This window comes from Etheostoma cragini, chromosome 12 (genome assembly GCF_013103735.1).
Source record: "Etheostoma cragini isolate CJK2018 chromosome 12, CSU_Ecrag_1.0, whole genome shotgun sequence".
NCBI classification, from domain to species: domain Eukaryota; kingdom Metazoa; phylum Chordata; class Actinopteri; order Perciformes; family Percidae; genus Etheostoma; species Etheostoma cragini.
This window is the reverse complement of record NC_048418.1, coordinates 10,561,024-10,584,117: the sequence shown is the minus strand read 5'-3', so window position 1 is coordinate 10,584,117 and position 23,094 is coordinate 10,561,024. Positions and strand designations below refer to the sequence as shown.

General features: G+C 39.4%; 1 protein-coding gene and 2 long non-coding RNA genes across 3 annotated transcripts; 1 reads left to right on the top strand and 2 right to left on the bottom strand.

The window, feature by feature from the left end:
- Positions 1-2,663: 2,663 nt before the first annotated feature.
- On the bottom strand, positions 2,664-3,558 carry LOC117954551. The gene is made up of 2 exons (XR_004658843.1): positions 3,183-3,558; positions 2,664-3,152 (listed from the first exon to the last, which is right to left on the bottom strand). It is a non-coding gene; the product is annotated as an uncharacterized LOC117954551 (long non-coding RNA).
- A 207-nt stretch (positions 3,559-3,765) lies between these two features.
- On the top strand, positions 3,766-22,722 carry LOC117954552. Its single transcript, XR_004658844.1, has 3 exons — positions 3,766-3,873; positions 4,883-4,887; positions 22,711-22,722. It is a non-coding gene; the product is annotated as an uncharacterized LOC117954552 (long non-coding RNA).
- LOC117954550 (pancreatic alpha-amylase-like) lies at positions 3,979-12,151 on the bottom strand. Its single transcript, XM_034888440.1, has 10 exons — positions 12,015-12,151; positions 11,581-11,755; positions 10,912-11,058; positions 10,302-10,499; positions 9,248-9,478; positions 8,761-8,894; positions 8,330-8,552; positions 8,111-8,232; positions 7,855-7,980; positions 3,979-4,217 (listed from the first exon to the last, which is right to left on the bottom strand). Exons 2-10 carry the CDS (start codon positions 11,746-11,748, stop codon positions 4,028-4,030), a joined length of 1,539 nt encoding a protein of 512 aa, XP_034744331.1. The 5' UTR covers positions 11,749-11,755; positions 12,015-12,151; the 3' UTR covers positions 3,979-4,027.
- Positions 22,723-23,094: the final 372 nt, after the last annotated feature.

Below are 23,094 nucleotides of genomic sequence, written 5' to 3'. Positions count from 1 at the left end.
GCGTTTGTTGAGGTAATGTGCTGCACGCAAAGCCATGAACGGGGGTGAACAGGACCTGCTGCACTATTCATGTCACCATCTGCTCCCTTTCAGAAAGTCTCAATCCACAGGCCTGTGGGCTCTGGAACCAGGCTGTGGGCTGCGTCCCTGGTCCAACTCCTCCAGCAGTGCTTGTAGTCACTGCACAAACATATGATTCAGACCATCCAGATCTGCTGCCATCACTGTTTTGGTCTCATATATACCACCATGTGCAATACAAATAGCCAGGCAGAGCACCTGTGCAATTGGAATCTGCTGGAATGGGGAGAGAATGTAAGGGAGCAAACATAAGCAGCAGGGGACTTCCACAGCTATAACAGGGATCAATAAAGAAAACACAAGGGCGACACCTGAAAGGGGTCCTCACATAAGATCACAAAGCCAACCCATGCAATATAAATGCTGCTGAAATAGACAGGATTTCATCTTGGAACACATTTCCAAAGACCAAATGTGCTGTGTGTTTCCAATCTTTTCAATCTGCGTTAAACCACGTATCTAAGGCACTTCTATTGGCAACATGACTGAAGCTGCCCAATTTGTCTTTACGGTGATTAAGACCTGGCAATGGCCTAATTGAAAGCTTTGGTTTGCGCTGCTCTGAGTGTGTTTGTAAAGTAAATCTGTGCTCTGGTTAAATGTAATATCCACAGTGAATATCTATGAGAGGGGGTTATATATCCTGATGGAGGCATCTTATCAGTATGCAAATTGAACAGCTCATTTTGCTCATTATATTAAATGAGCCGCGACTGAATGAGTTTGTCTCAATTATCAATTTCACAGTTGTGCTCGGCACCCCTTTCACAAAATGGTATTTTAGCCATACATATTTGAGTCTTGGTATAAGATTCAAGGCTAAGTAGGGTTTGTCACGTAGGATGCCCGGGGTACAGACACGCACACACACACACACGCACACACACACACACACACACACACACACACACACACAGACTAAATATTGGCCACCCTGTGGGGTGTCAGCTATAAAAGATGACTTAGCCAGGCAATGATATCATTAAAGACTAAAGCAGAGAAATGTGTGAGGACACAAAGGCCAACCTTCACGTCGCTCTGTGTGCTGCTGTATAATCTGTTGGTGGGGGGTATGAATAAGCTCACTGCAAGGACAGCAAAGGTGTTGGAAAAGGGTAACTCTGACAGACCAATGTACTAATGTATCAACATAATGTCATGCTATTTTCTATTCTCTTTTATAGGATTAAATTGAAAAGTGTGTGTTTCTTTTTCTAATTCAGGTTCAGGGCAGTGTACTGAATGTGTAGGAATGTGCTTACTACATACAATTTTCCGCATAATGTACAGATGATCATTGGGCAATGTGAAACATGAAATAAGGCTTCACATCCTCATTCAATCAATATTGGTTTGCCTTATGTAAATAAATTGTACCAATTGATTCAAATCTCTTTTTAAGAGAGATCTGGCAAAAAGGGCAATATGAAAAACAATATAGGGTGAAGTGGCTGAAAGCTTGACAGAACTTGCCAGTGACCAGAAAATTGATGAAGATTCCTGTTAAGAGCTTGCGATCAATACCTCTTTGCACTTTGTCAAAAATGATTAGTTCAAAAATGTGATGCTATTATCATACAAAGGGACAATGAAGGCAGGGTCTGTATCAGCTGGGAGAAAACACTGACAGCTAAACACTGTGCAGTTTTGCATGGATTAAGTTTGTATGAGCAATATGGTCATACATCATTCACCTGTTTTGTACTTTCATTGACAATACATATAGTTCATGCTCAATTCGTAGAATTAAACATTAATCATGAATTCTTTTTGCATCTTGAATAATTCTGCAGTGAATTTCAAGCAGTTAAGAAATACATTTCAAAGTGAGGAAAATGTCTTGAGGACTTTTTGGAAAACCTTGCATTTCATAGTTCTTGCTTCAATACTGCCCCCATGTGATATGAAGCTGAATGTTACCCAGGTACCTCATAGAATCATGATATGTTATGTTCATTATAACCGCAAAAATATCAGCACGAATCAGTCATCATGCCATCTAAATTCAGCTTTTTTTCTTAGTTCAAACTACGTTCAAAGCGCAATGTAACTATTTAGGAATGAAAATGAATTTGCCATTCTGTAATTTTGACATTGTTGCCCCTGTTCCCTGAACCTCACCTACACTGTCTTTTGGATTTTTCGGAGCAGAGTGAGAGACAGCTGAATAGATCCAAAAACTCACTTGCTTCATCTGGCAGTCATCAACTTAAGATGACTGTCTTTCTCCTTGGGTGATGTGACAGGCAGGTCTGGTGCACCATATGAAATATGAAACAGGATGAGGACATCGTTGACAGCCATGTCACAAAGTATCATGTAGGATGACAGGACCAAAGACCCCAGTCTGCTACACTGACATCTCTGCAGCTAATCGGAAGGTACAGGCCCTCACAGCTGCCCGACCAAAAGTTGGAGAGAGGGTCAATTATTTAGCAGTGGCAATATGTTGAGGCTAGTCCAACGTTAAGGTTTACGGCAATCCTTCTACTGTACTATCTGTCACTTTGACTTCCTAGCTGGTACATTTTGTGAACAAAGATTCATCACTTGCCATAGTGCTCTAAATGAAACAGAAATCCACAACAAGACTGCAACATTTAATAGACTTTCAGTGAGGAGAATGCATGTGTGTAACCAATATGTTACTATTGCTTTCTATTATAATCTGAATTACCTGATCGACACTCTAAAGTGGTTAAAGACATCTATTGTGAGCACACATTACAAACCGCATGACTCATCTGGGTTTACAATGAGTACGTACAACTCTTTTTCATTTATCGCTATGTCTTATTCTTTCTATGAGACATTTAAGATTTTCCAAGGTTTTCTCTCCTCATGGGTCACGTTGCCATGACAACCAAGATGAGCTGAATGTTCTGGCATGCACCACCTTGGCTGACATCTGGTAGCTGGCACTCCAGTGTCACCGGGCCAGAGGCTGCTGACGGCGGAGACGCAGTAGGTGGGCTGGGACGGTGGAGACAGGAAGAAAGTGAGGGTGACGGGGCAGGAAGAAAGGCAGAGGAAGGGAGGAAGTAAGGAGTGAGAGTTGGCTCATTGGCCCTCTGGGCCCCAACGCTGCAGTACTGACCAACGCCAGCATTGCACTTCACACTCAAACTGAAGTGGCTGCAGTGTGATGGCAAGTGTCATCCCTGTGGAGGAGAATAATACAAAATGCAGGAAGGACATTCACAGACATCACAGGTCTTGTTCAGAACACTCACTGGCCGCATAACTGTCAGATTAAAAGCAATTGTAAAAAATGTTCCTGCTCCAGTGTAAGCTGCAAACATTAGCATGTCCTGCCAACTAGCTTACTACTTATAGTAGAATTGCTGTAACAAGCAAATTATGTAATTTGCAAACATTACATTTGTAAGATAACATTAAAAGCAATTTTGAAACAGTATCTTCTTTTTACCATGAACTTATATTAGCTACAGCTGATAAAATCTAGCGACAGTTGTCATTTTGTCTGTTTGAAATCGTAGAATTTTGAGTGGTAAATCTGGCGCCAATGCCATTGTAAATTGCATATGTGAAAACTGAACTGGTTAATCTAAAAGCAGATAGCAAAAGTAACTAACAGAACAGCGCTCAGCAAACAGTCAGTTCATTTTAGAAAGTCTTTCCATTACAAATTCTTTCCAACTTCACCTTAAGTTTACCAATGTTGTTTGAGAAGCAAATTACTGTTCTGGTCATTATTAGAGTTTACTTTCTAACTCTGTGATCTCCACATAAACTTATGTGATGTGCCAACCATCTATAGAAAAGTAAATGGTTTGTTACAGAGGCAACATTGCACATTTTCTATTAAACATTATTTAGTAAACAAACAAAAAGCAATGATTTGCATGCATTTTGTATCAGTAAAAAAGTTCATAATTTAAGTTCAAAAATTTGAAAGATTTATTTAAAGTTGTACATGATAGCTTTACAACTTGGAGTCAGCATGAATGGCAACAAAGGGGTCCTCATCTCTGTTGCTTATCTTGAAGTGGGCCCGGCCATCACCACCAACATTGATCTGCTTCCCAGTGCACCTGCTTTCAATCTTCTGGCCAGAAATGACGTCACAGTAGGTGCCACCAGGCATGCCAGTTTGCAGGGTCACATCCAGGTCCCTTAAGATTAAGATAAGGCACAGTTTTTTCAAAAATCCACAATATCAAAATAAAACTGTTCATATTTTGCTGAATTTTCTAATGAAATTTTAAAAGTCCCATGGCATGAAAATTTCACTTTGAGGTTTTTTTACATTAATGTACATTCCCCCAGTCTGCCTAAGGTCCCCCAGTGGCTAGAAAGGGTGATGCTGTAAACCAAGCCCTGAATATCAAGCTCTGCCTTTGATAAAATGAGAGCTCAGATGGGCCCATCTGGAATCTTGCTCCTTATGACAAAATGCAAACTGTAGGTGGGATAAAAATAAATACCTACGGGCTTGTAAAAGGAACCCACCTAACATTGAAATTAAAGACAGCTGTACATGATGCCACACATTTGCATATTAACATAAATATTTTTCAAATTTTTAAAGGAAAGAAAAAATGCACACCACATATTTAAAGGATATTAAATAATACAAATTTACAACAGATAGAAAACAATGAAAAAAAAGAAGAAAAAATACAGTAACATATTTACTCTGCGTTACACTGTGGACACTGAACACTGTATCGTGACTAACATTTAGACAGTGCTGTACTGCATCAACAGAATTGTTTTATAAATTAGGAGTAACGGGTTAGAAGATCAACAGATCTGGTTTGGTAAACATCAATCTGAGATCTAGTTACAAAGAAAGTGTGAAAGGAAACGAAAGGTGAATTGTTACAAAATTGAAACCTCAAGCTCAAGATTAACTTAACTGTCCCACATAACGGTGAAATTTGTCTTGGGCACTTAACCAATGCTGCAGCCAATAGTAACAAACAGACTATTGGGCGCCGTATTTAAAGCGGCTCACACTCAAAATAACTGCAACATTTTGTCACATTTAGCTTTAAATAATGTTTAAAAATCTGGTATGAAATTTTGAGGGACAACAATATTTGTCAACTTGGAAATATTTTAAATAGTCAAATCCAAATATTTAATGTTACACCTAAATGTTAAATGTTAAATCTAAATGCTAAATCTAAATCTAAATGTTATATCTAAATCTAAATGTTAAATCTAAATCTAAATGTTAAATCTAAATATTAAATCTAAATCTAAATGTTAAATCTAAATCTAAATGTTAAATCTAAATATTAAATCTAAATCTAAATGTTAAATCTAAATATTAAATCTAAATCTAACTGTTAAATCTAAATCTAAATGTTAAATCTAAATCTAAATCTAAATGCTAAATCTAAATGTTTCAGGTGAAACTAAATATTTAGTTAACATGCAAATCAAATGCCGATAACCGGAAGTACCAAAATAAAAGCTCGAGGAGGTCAGTGTATGTTTAGTGTCAACTAACGAATAAAAATCATCTCATCCGGGGAAATGGACTCTTGAACTTGGATAAACGTGAAAATAGCTACCTAAAATAATAAACATAGTTGGGGAAAACTGTATTTGAAGAGTACTTTGAGTTTTTAGTGTCACTTTTATGAATGGTGTGGGAATTATAGCCACTATAGCCAGCCACAAGGGGGGGCTCACTTTGACTGGTCTGTCACGTTCGCTTGCATTAAGGTCAGCAAGAGCCTATCCCCGCCCGCCCCCAACAAGGCACGGCACTGTCGGCCATGGTCACTCTGCGAAATGTCTAACAAATCAGCGTTAGCCGAGAACATCGGCAGAGCCGTCCCGCTGGCTGTACAAACCTATTCAACAGCAACAGCAACAGCCCCATGGCCACCGCAGGCCAGCTCGGTAAGCATGTTTTCCAAATCATTGTCTTGTTGTCAAGGCTAACTTAACTAAACTAGCTAACGGTAGCTAGCCAGTAGAGATTTGCTACTACCTTGACAACAATACAATGCTAGCTCCGTGATTTGGAAAACATGCTAACCGAGGTGGCCTGCGGTGGCCCCGAGGCTGTCGCTGTTGAATAAGTTTGGACAGCCACCAGGACGGCTCTGCCGATGTTCTCGGCTAACGCTGATTTGTTAGACATTTCGCAGTGTGACCATGGCCGACTGTAGCTTACCGTACCTTGGCGGGGGCGGATGGGGATAGGCTCTAGCTGGCCTTGATGCAAGCGAACATGACAGATCAGTCAAAGTGAGGCGCGCGCCCCCCGGTGACTGGCTATAGTGACTACAGGTCATAATTCCCACACCATTCAGTGACACTAAAAACTCAAAGTACTCTTCAAATACAGTTTCTCCAACTGTGTTTATTATTTTAAGTAGTTATCATCACGTTTATCCAAGTTCAAGAGTCCATTTCCCCGGATGAGATGATTGTTATTCGTTATTTGACACTATAAACATACACTGACCTCCTCGAGCTTTTATTTTGGTACTTCCGGTTACCGGCATTTAATTTGCATATTAGCTAAATATTTAGTTTCCCCCAAAACATTTAGATTTTAACATTTAGATTTAGATTTAACATTTAGATTTAGATTTAATATTTAGATTTAACATTTAGATTTAGATTTAGATTTAGATTCAACATTTAGATTTAGATTTAATATTTAGATTTAACATTAAGATTTAGTTTTAGATTTAAGATTTAGATTTAACATTTAGATTTAGATTTAGATTTAACATTTAGATTTAGCCTTAATATTTAGATTTAGATTTAGCATTTAGATTTAACATTTAACATTTAGGTATAACATTTAGTATTTGGATTTAACTATTTAAAATATTTCGAAGTTGACAAATATTGTTGTAAATGTGCAAGAAAGTGACCCTTAAAACTTCATACCAGTTTTTTTAACATTATTTAAAGCTAAATGTGACAAAATGTTGCTGTTATTTTCAGCACGAGCCACTTTACAAACGGCGCCTCATAACAGACAGCATGTACAAACAACAAATACTGTATAATTTAGTTTAGCATAGAAGTTTAGTAAAGTTAGTTTTTAGTAGCCTACCTGTTCTCTATTGTATCGAGACATGGCATGATGTATAATAACCGTATACCACGGCCATGAGGTTTTAATTGTTTTGCACAAAAGTATCACTTTACGTCTGAAAAGAAAATATTAGACTCACAAACCTGATACAAAACAGAAACATTTAGGGTCAACTTTGACGTCCTGAGTAGCCTAACTATGGACGAGTGGATTGAGCAGTTGGCCTACCCTTTCCCTTAATACAGAGCGGGGTGCTACGATCGGCAGGGAGCTCCTTCTGCCGGTGCCACGGTGGAAAGCCTTGAACACCATTTATCTGCACACACTGCCATGACACAGCTAGAAGTGGTTTATAAATCAGCAAAGTATCCCTTTAAGTGTACGCTATATTTGCCATTATACCTTGCCGTCAGATAGCTCTTTTCAACAGGGAACTGAAGCCGTTATTTATTCTCGCCTCTAAGCTACCAGGGCACCCAGCCAGACCTGGAGGGCCTATTTTATGGTGAACCTTATTATTCACGTCAGACAGCACAACTCCCCTTTGCTTTGGTATAATTACAACGTACTACGGCCTGTTGTGACTTATTGCTTAAGTTGTCTTACAGTGTGTAAGATGCTGACCCGTATCTGCATTCAGTCCTATACATTTGGTTAATCTGGCTATTGCTTGATTTAAGTAGGTGAAATTAGTTTTTTGTCAGTAGTAGTTAGAGTACTTAACAAATAATCTTTACCAGTCATCATTGTTGAAGACGATGAATCCACGATTACCACGTCCAAAGGCAACCTGGTTGCTCTGGTTGTCCCACCAGTTGGAGTGAGGCTGTCCATTGACCACGTTGCGGAAAATAACCATGTTCCTAAAGGGGTGATATGACAAAATACAATCAGAGAGTATAATGTACATATTTTACACATCTACTGTATGTGAGCAAGCCAAAGATCCTATTTTTCTGTAAGGTAACAGTCTCTTGCTTTTTAGGGACTCACTTGATCTGACGCCATCTGTGTTCACACACCCATCCGTCTCCACAAGTCTGGTCAGCATTGATAGGAACAGATTTGGTGGATCCATCTGCATGGCTGGGAGGGCCTATCCAGTCATTCTCATCCTACAACATAATGGATTAATGAATTTAATAAAAAGTAGTTCCAAATGAACACTATACATTGCATGTTATCATTGCTCCTGCTTAAAGGAAAATCTACCTTTCCATTGACAATGTGGCGGTTCCAGCGGAAGCTGGACATCACCCGGGTTACTCCGTAAGGGTGGGCCAGCATGTAGCTGACAGCCATCTTGTGGAGCCTGGAGTCCCAGAAGGTAACAATGGCTGCACCACCGGCACCATGGCCTCTCTGGTTGTCGTGGTTGTCAATGAAGACAAGAGCATTGCCATCGGGCATGAAACCCCATCCCTCCCCCCAGTTCCTACACACAGTTTTATAATTTTACAAATCAGGAGTTCACTACTAAAACATCCAAGTTTGGACACATAATTTTCACTCTCAAAAACTAGTAAGCAAGACATTTGGTGAAATCCAAAAATGTGAGCAGCAAAGCGAATTGTAACTCTCTCATGTCATGTCATGTTAAATACATATTCTAATATATCAATCTCATGCAGAAAGACACATACCTTGTGTAAAACAGCTTCTCACCATTCCACTTTCTGAAGACAGTTCCCAGTTTGGCACCATATTTGAACTCAGTCACTCTTCCCAGATGGAAGTATTCTCTGGACGTGATGGGCTCACCTCCCAAATCAATAACCTAGAGGGAAATCAGCATATAATCCTCATCCTCCATAGTATTCAAAGCAAATTAACTGCACCATGTAGATTATTTTTGGATTGATTTATCGTTTGTTTTTTAATTCAGCAGTAACAAGAAACACATTTCTGCTGATAAACATTCATGTAGTGAGTGAAGAGAGGGTTTTGGAGATCTTAGGCTGTTTTAACAGCTTAATACTTTTGCTTTTTGAGTTGAACACCTTCAGATTCATCCTTTTATACTATTTGATCAGGAGTACCTGTATTTTTACAAGTGCTTGTCAACTAGTAATGTCTTCTTGGACCCTTTATGCATGTGTTTGTGATCTTGATTTCTGTGCTCAATATTACTTCCTGAAAGATGAAGGGTTTGGAGCCATTGGGGAACCACGTGGTGTTGAGGTTTGTCAGACGACCGTAGACAGCAGTCAGGTCACCGGGCCACATGTGCTTGCAGGCATCCACTCTGAATCCGGCCACACCCATGTCAACCAGCTTGTTCATATAGTCAGCCACCTTTCCCCTGACGTAATCTTTCTCCAGGGCGAGGTCCAACAGACCAACCAGACGACAGTCACGCACCTAGAGTGGCAAATACACTTTAACATTGCAATTATACGTTGTTCTTGTTTTAAAACTCCTCAAAGTCACATAATTAGTCAATGAGTGGGTTGACCTGGACATGAATAACCTTTTTATGGTGTTTACTACATGAGCACAGCGAAATCAGGTTATTCATTTCCCCTGTATACATGATAAATAATAGTAAATTAGTTACTGATTACTGCATCCTCTTTTTGCAGGTGTTACGTGGGAGCTTCTGACTTAGAGGCAGGGTTGGTATTGTTAAAAAGCAAGCAAGATTTGAAAGTAGCATCTCCTCTGGGCTCCGTCTAACCCCTTGCTCTGCCCTCGGGGATCTGGCACACACACGTGCACGAGCACTGCTGCATTGCTGCTCCAGAGCAGAGCCAAGAAAGGGCCGCAATTATACTCCATGCCACATTCACTGGTATGCAAACACCTAATATTATCATACCCAATGTTTATAACAAATATGATACAGTTAGCAATGCTGCAATGACACATTGAGCTCAAGCTCGTACACGTGAGGGGTAGAGCACACTCAGCGGGGCAAGGAGGCTTTTCATTGTTTTTTTCAAGCAGACCGCAAGACAGTGATTTGTGGACAATTTTACCGGATTACAGCATTTATTTATTGTTGTTTAAAAAAAATGTTTCACTCTGATAACAACAATATATAAAAAGTATATATTGGAATAGTTTCAAACCCTGCCTTTAACACTCCCTTTTATGAATCTTTGAATGGGGTGAAAATGTGCTGTGAAATGTATGACAGTAATAAGCTGAAAATTACATCAGTGTTTCTAGTGACATTCATTACCTGATTGACATCACCATAGTTCTCAATCTCGCCACTGCCAGTCTTGCATTTGTGGTCATTGAAGTCAGCTTGGCTAAATGGGACACTGGGGAAATCCTTCTTGCTAGCACTGAACCAGCTTCCACATGAAGAGTGGGTTCCCTCTCCACCGCCGGCGCCACACATGTGGTTGATGACAACGTCCACATAGATATTGACCTAGATACAAGATGTAGGTGCAACACAATTGATCAACATCTCCCTTTTATCCCTCTTCACTTTCACTTCTTTTCTTAGCACATTTAATCTCAAGTGATAGTAGTATGTTAAAGCTGCACTGCTCACTATTAGTTAACTATGTTCTAGGAACTGAAGTATAATACTCTAAACAAAAAAGTGAACGATAATTCCTTAAGACAGACGCATTAATTAATTCACTTGATATTTGCTCTTCAAAAATATATTTAGTTCTAAAATGACGGGAACCTGTTGTTGATGTTTATGCGTTAAGCGTCAAGAAATGTATCTGGTAAGAATTAGTTGTGTTGTACCAGGCAAAAGATTTATGAGGTGCTGTCAAACACAGAAGGCTTTTGTTCCTAATGCCTTTCACTAAATCATTTTAGTTTACCCCAACGTTGTTGCATCTGGTGATCATGTCTCTCAGCTCGCTCTCACTGCCGGATCTGGAGCACAGTTTGAAGCCGATTGGTTGGTATCTCTGATACCAGGGCCTCCAGGGATTCTCTAGCACAATGTGTTCATTTGGAGGGGAGATCTGGGGAACACATAGCAATCTCTTTTAACACAGGAATAGTCTACAGACTGAAGTTCACTGTAAATAGGGTTCTATTTAATATTCTAGCGACAGCGATACACATGAACTTCAGTTTAATCTTCCTAGGGAGTACTACTCAGCCTTAGTAAACAGGATGACGTCATCAGGCTTTTGTTCAGGCTAAGAAAAGACATTGTACGTGTGCATTATGGTAAAAGTAGTGTTTGGAGCTTGATCCATGATAAAAGTCAGAATATATCTATTTCTGATACTTTGATTTATCTTTTTTTCCTCTTGTGAGCCCCCCAACTTTATGGTAGTGAAATACTACATCACTGGAGTACACCTTTACATTTCAATGATTGAGTTTACAACACAGTGGATAATATAAATGTAAATGTTTTTGAACAGTTTTTTTGTACTGTAATGCATCGTGATTATAGACATCCTCAAAATAGAAAAATAACTGAGTTTTCTCCTCCAGACTAGAACCTATCCTATGTTTAGCCATACTGTACATACCTGAACTCCACCAAAGCCATTGGGACCCAAGAAACGCTCACACTCTGCAGCGATGTCCGCCCAGCGCCACTCAAACAGGTGTACGATTGCTGTCCTGCCGTGCCTGAAGTGCGAGTTGTGCTGGGCCAGGCCGAGCCCGAACAGAGCCACCAGAATAAACAACTTCATGCTTTTCCTAGATGAACAAGAAAGCCACTCTCACAAGCTGCCTCACAGCATTTATCGTGATTTCTCTCTCTCCAAGACCAATGAGAGAGCAACAAATATCAGCAGGTGCTTCTTTCTCACAGCTTTTTACCTTGTTTTCCGAACTGGTTGAAGGATAAATAGTTTCAAGTCACTTACAGCATGGTAACATGAGGTGTACATAATGTCTTTACAAAAGTATAGAAAACGAAATCTACAAATATATATTTTAGTGTTTAAGCTCGTACCAGTTAGAACAGAACAAGTTAGATTCATCCTCCTTCAGTATTTGTTCATGCAGTTCAATAACCAGATGATGTTGCAACAGTTTAAACTTTTCCTGAGTTACAACATGTTGATTTGAAAAATCTATCTTGGGCAAAACAAATAAAAGGCTGAGGCAGATAGGGTGGCAGATGAGTGTGGAAATAAATACAGTCAGCAACATTTACTTTTCCACATATTGTTTGAATATATACCTTGAAAAAAACGTGTGACTGTCCTTGACATGTGAATGGCTAAATATTAAATAATGCTGATAATAGTAAGTTTAGTATTGTCCAGGAGGGAACTAGAAGTATTTAATGTCAATGCTGAATTTGAAGTATACTTTGGATATTTTACAAGATAATAAAATGCATTGTTATGCTGTATCATCATTTTGAAAGCTAAATATCTTCAGTCAAGTACCCATCAAAATGTTTAAAAAGATTCTTAACAAATTAGGTTAAATGATCTGTTCATCAGGTCTTACATCTGTTTTGTCATTTTAAATTATATAACAAACGCACACACACACACACACACACACACACACACACACACACACACACACACACACACACACACACACACACACACACACACACACACTTGAGGGTGCAACAGTTACAAAACATGACATCCTTATTCAATTTCACCATGTTATTATCCACTTTTTATCAGAGAAAACCAACATAGTTGACAGGCTGGGTGAAAAAATGTAGAAGGTCAAATATGTAAAACAAGTTAACTAAACCAGCCCTGAAGACATTGTCAAATGTGACACGCTACCAGTGTGTCAGCTCAGGATACAACTGGATGGTACTGCAAAAGGTAATCCTCAAAATGACTTTAATCAAATCAAGGAAGTTTTTCCTATAAAGACAAACAACTTTGGGAGACAATCATTAAACATTTTACTTTTGATATTTAAAGTACATCTTACTCACTACTCTGCTTATACCAAAAGTAACTACAAGTTTGTATTTCTGAAACAGTGTAATTTTTCACATGATGATCAAATACACTGCGACAGAAAATGAAACTAACAGTGCAAAGAACACTGATTTTATATAGTTTTTAATTAATGCCCTGATTTTTCCTGCAAAGTCACTGAATGATTTACAGCAAGTGGCGCTATATTAACATATTCTGATGGGTCACAGATTTTCGCGTAACACCAGAAAAGCCTATTCGGCCAGCTAAAAACGTAGAATTTGTTTTTTTGCATAGGGTTATTTGTACTTTAATTTTCTTTTAGAAGTTATTTGTTGTAATTATGACTAATACTGAGACAGGGTCATCACAGAGGAAAAGGAAATTAAACAAAGAACAACTAAAAGCTAAAAGGTTTCTATAAGGTCAGAAATTAAACTCAATGTTTTTGTTGATTGTGTATCAATGTGTCACATTAACTGAAATATTACTGGACCACCCCATGGCACTGTTACATTATGAACTGCCCTTCCAATGTCAGTTATAGCCCTGGTGGTTATAACGGAATGTACTTTCATGTAGCAATAGCTCCCCCAATGGATCTTAAGAGAAATTGCTTCATTTGAATCATCCAGTATGCAGTACAGTACACACTGTATACCACTTTGTGGTAACCTCATGTCCTCTTACCCTCAAGCAAGTTTAATAAAATTTGTATATACTGGTAGTTCATTTGTTTATGCTATACAATTCATTAATTGTTGATTAATCCTAAAAGAAGGGCGTAAATTATCATTAAGTTAAGTTTTCTAAACAATATATGCTGTGCTATTAATTGCATTGGATTGATTACCACACTGTTGTTCAAACAGGGTAATATTACTGCAGCAAAACGACATAAAGAGGCTTCAGTACCCACAATTAATACAAAATGTGCCTGTGAACATAATGTGCAGAAAATGCCGTTCTGAGTGAGTGAGTGAGTGAGTGAGTGTGTGTGTGTTTGTTGGTTGAAGCTTTTGTAAATAAAGACTGGTGTGCCTCATCATGCCTCATCCAACTTGCTTACTATCTGACCCAGCTCCTGCCCCCCCTGTCCCCCCTGCAGAGAGTGTGTCAAATGGACATCTGACCTGCCTTACTATGTTTTATTCCGGGTCACTTCTCCCAGTGAGTCTGTGGGTCACGGGCAGGCATGTAAAAGTAAAGGGCCCTGACATGTTTGTGGTGAAAACGTTCACTCATAACTCACCTCAGTGCAGACTCTGACACATAAGGACTTAAGGGATAAAGATATAATTTTACAGTGCAGGTTTTGCTCCCTGTTCACATTAACAGCACTGTTCTTTGTAGTAAAAGTCCAGCCAAAAGCACACCAACATTTTACATTTGTGAATCTTTATCTAAACAGCAAAATCCACATAACTTCATTATAAGTCGGCTCATACAACGTAGTCTATATCCTTGATGTATCACTTCCAGGATTGCTCTGGTGCCACAGGAAATTCTGCCTGATGCGTGTATTTTTGCCGATGTCCGTTTCCTTCCACTTTCTTTGTGTTGGATTTTTAAACTCCTGTTGATTTATGAGGTCTATGGTTGACTGCTCCTCAGATCTCTGCAGGGTAAACTGAGACAGCTAGCAAAACACTGTCCAATTTGAATTCTCTCGCCCAACTTTTATACACGGCTCCATGCGGAGCTTAGCGCCACCCATGACGATTGTGATTGGTTTAAAGAAATGACAATAAACCAGAGCACGTTTTTTATCCCATCCCCGAATGCTATAGGGACTAGCCAGACCCTTACTGTGCTCTGCAGCGTGTGGGTGGTCTTGCAAAACGAGACTAGGTCATGTAATTTTTTTGGGGGTGTTTTAAGCTCAAAATAGAAACAACATTTTTAACTTGCAGTAACAGATTTTTGTCTCGACGAACTCCTACAAGAAATATGTGGCCCTGAACAAGTCCTCCAAACCATATGACACTATACATAGTTTCTTTCCTTCCCATCAACTACAATGGGAGCGTTTCAGAAATTAGGGCCTCTAGCAGATATGGCAGGATATAAAACCCACAGACCTGCGTTCTGTCCTCATAGCCTAACCAGAGAATGTAACAGCCACAGTTCATAATAAATCTGTTACTTCACTCCTGGTTATGCACATGACCCAGAATGTGACGTGATTCCGGTAAGTAGATAAATCTCACCTGTAACTATTATTTTCAAACAGGACGCAAACCCGATCTCCTGGGTATAACTTCTGTGTTTGATTGACCCATCTGCCACCCTGACCTACCTCCTTGCATGGAAATTGTTGTTCTTATTCTTCATCACCTTGCTTCCTGATTTGCTCCTGTCATAATTATTATGTCCACTAGAGTCTGTCACTACTATAAACAAAAATGAGTTGTAATTGCTGCTTGAACAAAAAACTTATGGGGCCAATTTTTTTGGGGGGGGAGCACAGTCACTTAGCTTTTAAGCTGCTAAATGCTCCACTATGTTCATCAGGTAAAAAACTGTGCTGTGACCAAATACAACAATATGAGAGCAGTGATAGTGAACCAAAGTGATACATTAGCTTACAACAGCTTAATAATGAGCTGAAACTCTAAAGTTTTGTAAAGCCGAAGGTAGCTGCAGATTTAGTTTTTTTCCACCCTAATGACGCATCATGCTCTGTGGGAGGAGATGTCTACGAGAGTTAAAGCCGTGACTCCCGCACATTTTCCCATGGGCCCCAAAAATTCCAGTCAGACCAAAGTCCTTTCCTGTATGGACAACACAGGACATACCTCCGGAGGCGATGAAGGGTTTTGGGGACAAAGCTTTCTTTCACAGCTCAAGCTCTGAGACCAGGTGAAGGGAGAGAAGCTGGTCATTTGATTCCCACCCCTAGTTCTTCTGTTATGGGAAAGTGGAAGAGTCATAGCGAAGGGGGGAAGAGGGTTGACTGGAGACAGGGGGAAGAGAAAGTGAGGAGGAATGAGAGACAGATGAAAAGAAAAAGGAAGGAATTTGGGTCAGCAGGTTAAGAGAGAGAAGGAAGAGGAGAGAACGGAATGAGAGGTGAGTGGGGGGTTTTAGTTAAAATTGAGAGAAGAGAATGCATATAAAGAGGGGTGCTGCTATGGTTTAGGGCAAATAAGGAACAAAACAGAGGGCATAAGGTGAAAAAGAGAAGGTCAAGTAAAACCATGAACAAGAAAAAAAGGGGAGTAGGGGAAGGATAGGAAGCTGTAATGACCATGTCTTTTTACATCTGATGCTCTTTCAGCCAGACAGCTCAAGTTGGAGAGCAAATAGCATGCTGGATGAAAACAATGACAGTGTGCAGAGTTTATAGTCTTACCAGTATACATGGTATTGTAGACACAAAGCAACCAGATTTATATTTAACTCAACACTCAATGGGCAAAGCTACATCTCTCACAACGTTTTGGAAACCACTATATTGGATTAAGAGGTGTCAAATAAAAACTCCAACCACATTTATGATCCGGTAACAGTCTGATCAAAGGATTTGTCGCTTCACTGGGTACTACAAAGATTTACTGCCCACAACTTTGCATGGTATTTTAATGATCCCAGTAATGCCGTCAAGTGGACCCACAAGTGTTTCTTGCTCTGACGAAAAGTGTGTCACCACATTAACAATTTTTTTTTATACCAATCTCATTTTGGGAACTTTTCAGATTTCCTCAGCTAAACCAGGCATACCATGGACAAAAAAGGTCTGTTAAGTGAAATCCACAGGCTCTCCAAAAGGAAAGTTTCAGCCCAGTATCCTCCTCTTTCTTTTTTTTGCCATGATGATATGTTGTGCAGATGTTGGGAAAAGCTTTCCATCCCACTGCAAAGAATAACAGCAGCAACGGAAGTCCCCAAGGAGACTTCATGCTCTGAAATTTGCTAATACACACACAGTCAGGCACATAAAACACACACACACACACAAACTCAAATACCTTTACATTTTTAGACAAGTCATGGATTCAAATAATTCCTCACCATCTATTTCTCTTCACACAGATGCTCTCATCCAGCTTGAGAAGACACATGCTTCTATCTTGAGACATCAAAGAGAACCATGTAGACAGTAATCATAATCTTGTTTCCCAAATTATTCATGTCAGCGGGTCTTCAAGCGGGGCAACAGTCAGTAGCCTTAACTAATTATTTATTTTATATTTAGGCTATGTTTAGACGGAAACAATCTGAAGAGAAAACGCAAAAGTCTTGTTGCGTTCTCACTTTCTATTCCGCGTTTAGACAAGCGTTTTTTTTGGGGGGGGAATCTACGACCATATGGTGACGCAAAAGTGTGTGAAACTCAATGTAGTACACACACCAGGCAGTTAGGTGGCAGTGTGTAGCACTTTTTAGCTAAGCCTCAACACCGTCGCCATCTAAACGAAAGGCACGTCTGAGCAAATATTTCTAAGATTTCCCCCAAAAGAGTATTCGTGTAAACAGAGCCCAATGTGTTGTCCAATTGCTAATTTTGTTTGAAGAAAACTGAGTGAGAGAAGTTGCTAAATCTCACACTTGAGAGGCTGTAATCTAAAAATGATAGGATTTTTTTTATCTGATTATTCACACCTGCAATAACTATTTTTTTTATTAATTTGGGTCAGTGGAAACAAACTGTAGGAAGTTGTCTTTTACATACCACATCACCATTTAAAAATCCATCCATGCTGTTCTAACTGCATTATCTCAGATCTCAAGTCCAAATAACCCTGAGAATATTATTATTATTTTCAAAAGGAGACAAAAAGATATGTCTCAAAGGTTCAGGAACATTTGGTCAAGTTAAATACCCATCATGATTCATGTTCAAATTCAGATTATGCCATAACTTTGCATATATGTCACTTTTCACTGTCAAATATTGCCACTCATGCCCGATTCAAGACTTTAAAACTATCCACCCAAAGCCAAATGTATCCCAAAGACTAGTGCTTTGCGATACATGCCTTCAAGTAGATTTGAATAGAACTAAATAGAAGGAATGCCGTCCTGCTGCTGGTGACTGGAAAGTTTACCAAAACATTACAGATGGAGTCAATTTTATGATCCTCTTTCACAGTAGTCAGCGGGAAATGAGAGCTTTGCTTTCACAGACATAAGCTGAGCAACAGTTTTGCTGTGAGGAGAGTTCCCGGGCTCCCCTGTACTGGCTGCTTCTAAAATGTTTGTCTTCTTCAGACATTTGTTACCGTTTATACTACAATAACAGAACATTGAAAGGTGCAGAGTTTCAGCTGTATGGCCTTTTGGGAAACACTTGGAATGGACCTTTGCTTCATTTCCTGCGATTTCCTTCCTAACAAATATTAATGATATTTCTAAGAAATACAATCACTGGGCAAAGAGTAATGATGAAACTACATCATTGATTTCATAAACTACTTATGCAACATTTAAAAGTGGAAAGCTCAGAATGAATTCTATATGAAAGCAAGCTTAATATAATTTAAGTGTGCTAAGAATCGTTGAATGTTGAGAGCGCAGCAGTAATCCCTTTGATTCTCTCCCACACCTGACTGACTGTCAGCCTTTTCCATGATATCACTTCTGGCTTTGAGATATAGGGAGTTTCCTTCAGGCTTGGCTGGGGGGGGCCTCGGTTTTATCAAACACGTGCTGGAGTCCAGCCTTAACCCACTGGCCACATCAGACCAAACTTGTCTTCCATCACCTCAGTCTCGCTCTGCTGGTTATCTCTAGTTTGTCTTAGATTGGCACCAGGGTTCACTTATTGTAAAGTGAGTGTGAGGAACCCATGCTGTACAAGTATCACATATTTGGTCAATGGAAATATAAGGGATTTCACTGGCAGCCCAAAAGGCTCCCCAGATGATGAACATCCTCACTAAACTGCAGCCATGTGTGGGGCAGATGTCAGTCTGTGGCACAGGAGGTAGCATTACAGCAACAAAATCCTCTCTTTAAACACTCCTATCCTCTCCCTGAAGAAAAAATAGCAACAAGTCTTTAAGGGCAAATATGCAGTGCTGTAGGTCTGGGGCTTATACTTAGAGAGGAATAATGACAGGTTGTATAGTTGGCACACAGAGGGGAGAGGTTGGCTATAAACCTCAACCTGATCTCACACTAATGAGCTTTTGTATAAATGCGCCCAGCACCCTGTCGCTTTTTCTCCACTGACTTTATTTGTTTTCAGTTGTAAACTGTGGAGCCCAATGCGCCAGATCTGTCCAAGTTCCTGTCTTCAACTGGCTGCTTCCCTGTACTCGCTGCCATAACAGTAGCCAAGAACTACCTCTGTGCTAGGCACTGGCACACACACACACGTACACACACACACAATTAATTGCTGTACATACATACTTACATACATACACCGTTCAGCCCATGTCTAAGTCACAAAAACTGAGCACTCAACTTCAAAGCGTGAATATTAACAACTCATTCGACTTCACAGGAAGCTTTCAAAGTGTTTACTTTCCTTGTAACTCCTAATTGATGGCGTATGGGGGGGTTATCGTCAGGTATTACTCTTTCGTACATTGCACCTCCTTCAGTCATGTGCGCTCCCAACACATGGTGTATTAATTAAGAAACAATGGTCTCTTTCTCGGAGAGAGAGAGACGGAGAGAGATACAGAGGGAGGACGGGAGGGAGAGACCAGAGAAGGAGGTGGACTAATAAAGCACATCCCTTTTCCATACTGTAATACATTTTATCCATTTTTTATTAATGAGAAAACTGTGTCTCAAAGTAAGGCACTGATACTGTGGAAAAACTATTACAAGAAAGAAAAAGAGGAAAAATAGTCATAACTTTGTGTAGCTAATATGTTTTTTTTCTGTCCTCTGTTTATCATCTCAAGACACATTACATTAATCTTGTGACCCCTAGTGCAGTCATTGCAGGTTTTTCTCTTCCCACTGCCTAACTAGAATTGACACTAACATTGTCATTAAAAGAAATGTAATACACCGTCTCTCTGTTTTGTTTTTATTTTCTTCCACTTTTCTATGATTCTCTACTGTATTTACTATATGGATATCTCTATATATTTATATCCTACCCCGACAAAAATCACACCACCACCGTAATGTTGGCCTAAGTACCATTTGGGTATGAGAATAGATGTAGACATAGAGGCCCTGTAGAATATCCAGGAAGTTAATTTTGGAGGACTTCCATGAGGCATTCTGGAAAAATCCACTTTACAGCCAAATCAAATGAAAACCACCAGAGTTGTGAGAGTTTGCAGCTGAATAGGATTCACCCCGTCCAACCTGTCCCTTGGTGTCTATTTTCTGTCTATTATAAACTCATCCCAAAACACACTGGAGTTACAGAGGATCATCAACACACCATAAACACCACACTTGGACCTGTGGGTGCAATTGTAAGTTTCCAACACTAGGGGTCTCTCTATGGATTTGCTGATGAAAAACAAATTGCTCAGCAAACAAACCCGACAATTAGAAAACCCCTTAGTCGTAAATTAAGCTTACCTTGTCAAGCAGAAGTAGGGCGGGTAAAACATCTTGTGCCCATGCGTGACTCCACCAGGGCAACAGGTGTGACTCCTAAAGCTTACAGAAGAGAGAGATTTTGCCTGAGATTTCTCTTTCTCTCTTACACTTTCAATTTCAATTTCAATTTCAGTTAGCTTTGTTGGCATGGAATCTGAAATATGTTGTAAAAGCATTTAAAGAAATATAGTATGTAACTGTGGAACAAATCAAAAGTGATTTCAGTACCATTTTTAAATCAGTTTTTTTCCAGGAACCTGAGCTCTCTGATTGCCTTTATGTATATGTGTTGTCTAATAAGGCTTAGAGTCAACAGCCATGCAACTGGCTCTTTCAGGCCCAACTATAGGCACAGCGGTGCTTAAAACTAATATCCAGTGGCGGAAAGATCAGGTCTAAAACAACTGTCTGATGAACATGAATTGTTGGTTTGTTTTGTTCTCTTAAAGTTTCCTAATTTTTGTCACACTGTTGTTTGATATGATTACAGAGACAGTTTCTGAATCCTATGTCAACCTAGCTTAATATAGTATAAATATAGTGTTTTTTCGAATGTGACTTTACTGTGGAACTAGTTGCTTTTGCAACCAGGTATTTATGGGTTAGTGTTCCATTTTTTCTAATTTGTATCCAATCTTGATCACAGACCGAATTTGAGTGCTAGCCTCTCTGGCTATGTTTCCCCCGTTCTTTCCCTTCTGTATTAGTGTCTTGTCTGTTGTTGGTATCTGTTTTATATAGTTTGTGTGTTGAGGGACTTAACTGTGGATGCACTATTGTTAGGATTTAACAAAGTGAAAGGCAATATCCACATGTACTTTCATTTAGAACGCAGCTTTTTTGGTAATGGGTGATCTTTCATTTTTAATTTGGATTTGTGGCGGACTGAATTACAGTAGACTCCTTTACACAAAAGGTATGGCCATTGTTGTCAAATAGAATCTCCCACATAAAGTGTTGTCCTCTTGGTCAGATGACAGAGGCAGGATTGTGATCTCCAGAGTTTGGTGCCAGAAACATTGCATGTGTGTCAGCTTATACTCCTAATGTTTTTGATGGTAATTTCTATAATACTCTCACCAATCAAATGCCAGACATTGTTAACAGACTGTTCTTTTATTGTTGCTGCGGGTTTCATAGCTGTGTGGGACCCAAATATTGATCAGTCGAATAAGAAGGCAACTAGAGACCAGGCTCAGGCAACAAATGCTAATAAACTAACTTGCTCACTATGACAATGCTAACATGCTGATGTTAAGCGGGTATAATGTTTTCACCATCTACGTTGAGTGTGCAGTTAGAATGCTAATATTTGCACTAAGCACAAAGTTTAGCTGAGGCTGATGGGAAAGGCATTGGTTCCAAAGGCATTTGTTCATTAACCAAAGGATTGGTCATATTGGAAATTTGATGGCGCTAGATGGAAAATCAAGGGATCACAAAGGTATTAAAATTACACTCATAGGGGGAAATGAATGTCTGTACTAAATGTCAAGCCAATAATCAATCACTCTAAAGCAAAAATCATCGACCTCATGGTGATGCCAGAGGAAAACTCAGGGGATGACCAAAGTCATGATACATAGTCTATAATACAATATCCTTACAACAATTAAAAGCAAAACCCAACAGGGCACAGTCTGTCTCTGTATTTTTACTGTTAATACTTAGAGTACATGCTGATAATACTTCTGTACTTTTACTTTGGTAACAATTTAAATTCAGGGCTCCATAAAGGCATAGTCTCTGCCGCCCCCATGAAGAATTAAGTAATGATAAGAAAACTGTTGGCGCATCCTCATGATACAAGCTTTTTGTGACCGCCCTTGCTCCATGCAGTTGCTAGTAGCCGAGGAGGACACAGAGGATTAAAAAAAAAAAAAAAGTGACACTTCAGAAGAAGTAATTATCTTCACTAGAGTTTCTGCGCTGGAAAGCCAACGGAAACCACAATCTTCTGAACATAGCCTTACTGAAAAATTCTGAGAGACTTTTGCAGAGCTAAAGTAAAAGATCTAAATACTTTTCCTACTGCAGTCCTTACAGCAAAAAAATAGATAATGGCTGCAGTTTTGTAGTCTAAACAGTGCAAAACACAAAATTACTTTGCTGAAACATGTTTACGAGTCAAGTCATTTTCAAAACATTTACAGTCAAAGTTGTGTCCAGGGAGGTGTTGCGCGGACTTTCAGACCCTCCATCACAAATCAGATTTCTAATTATCAGAACTTCTTAGTTAAACGTTGCAATAAAGGTGGTCTGTTAGGTGTATTTGCTTCTGTGGGTGATTGAGTCTCTGTGTGTGTGTGTGAGTGACTGACATATCTGAAGCGTGTCTGAAATAACCTCCAGTGTGTAAGAGTGGTTTCAATAACATAGCTGCAGCCATAACATGACATCATGTCTTCAATAACATTGACATGATCGCAGGATGATGGGGCCACTTGTCACATTTGTCTAAAGAGAAAAATCTTTCTATGAAACCCTGAAGTATTTTTTTCTCCTTGAAAAACATCAGAGAAAATGGTGTGTCCAGGATATATGTCATAGAAATAAAAGTGGAAGATTCCTTCTCTCATATATCACTTGTCTTTTATCTTATGTGTCCTT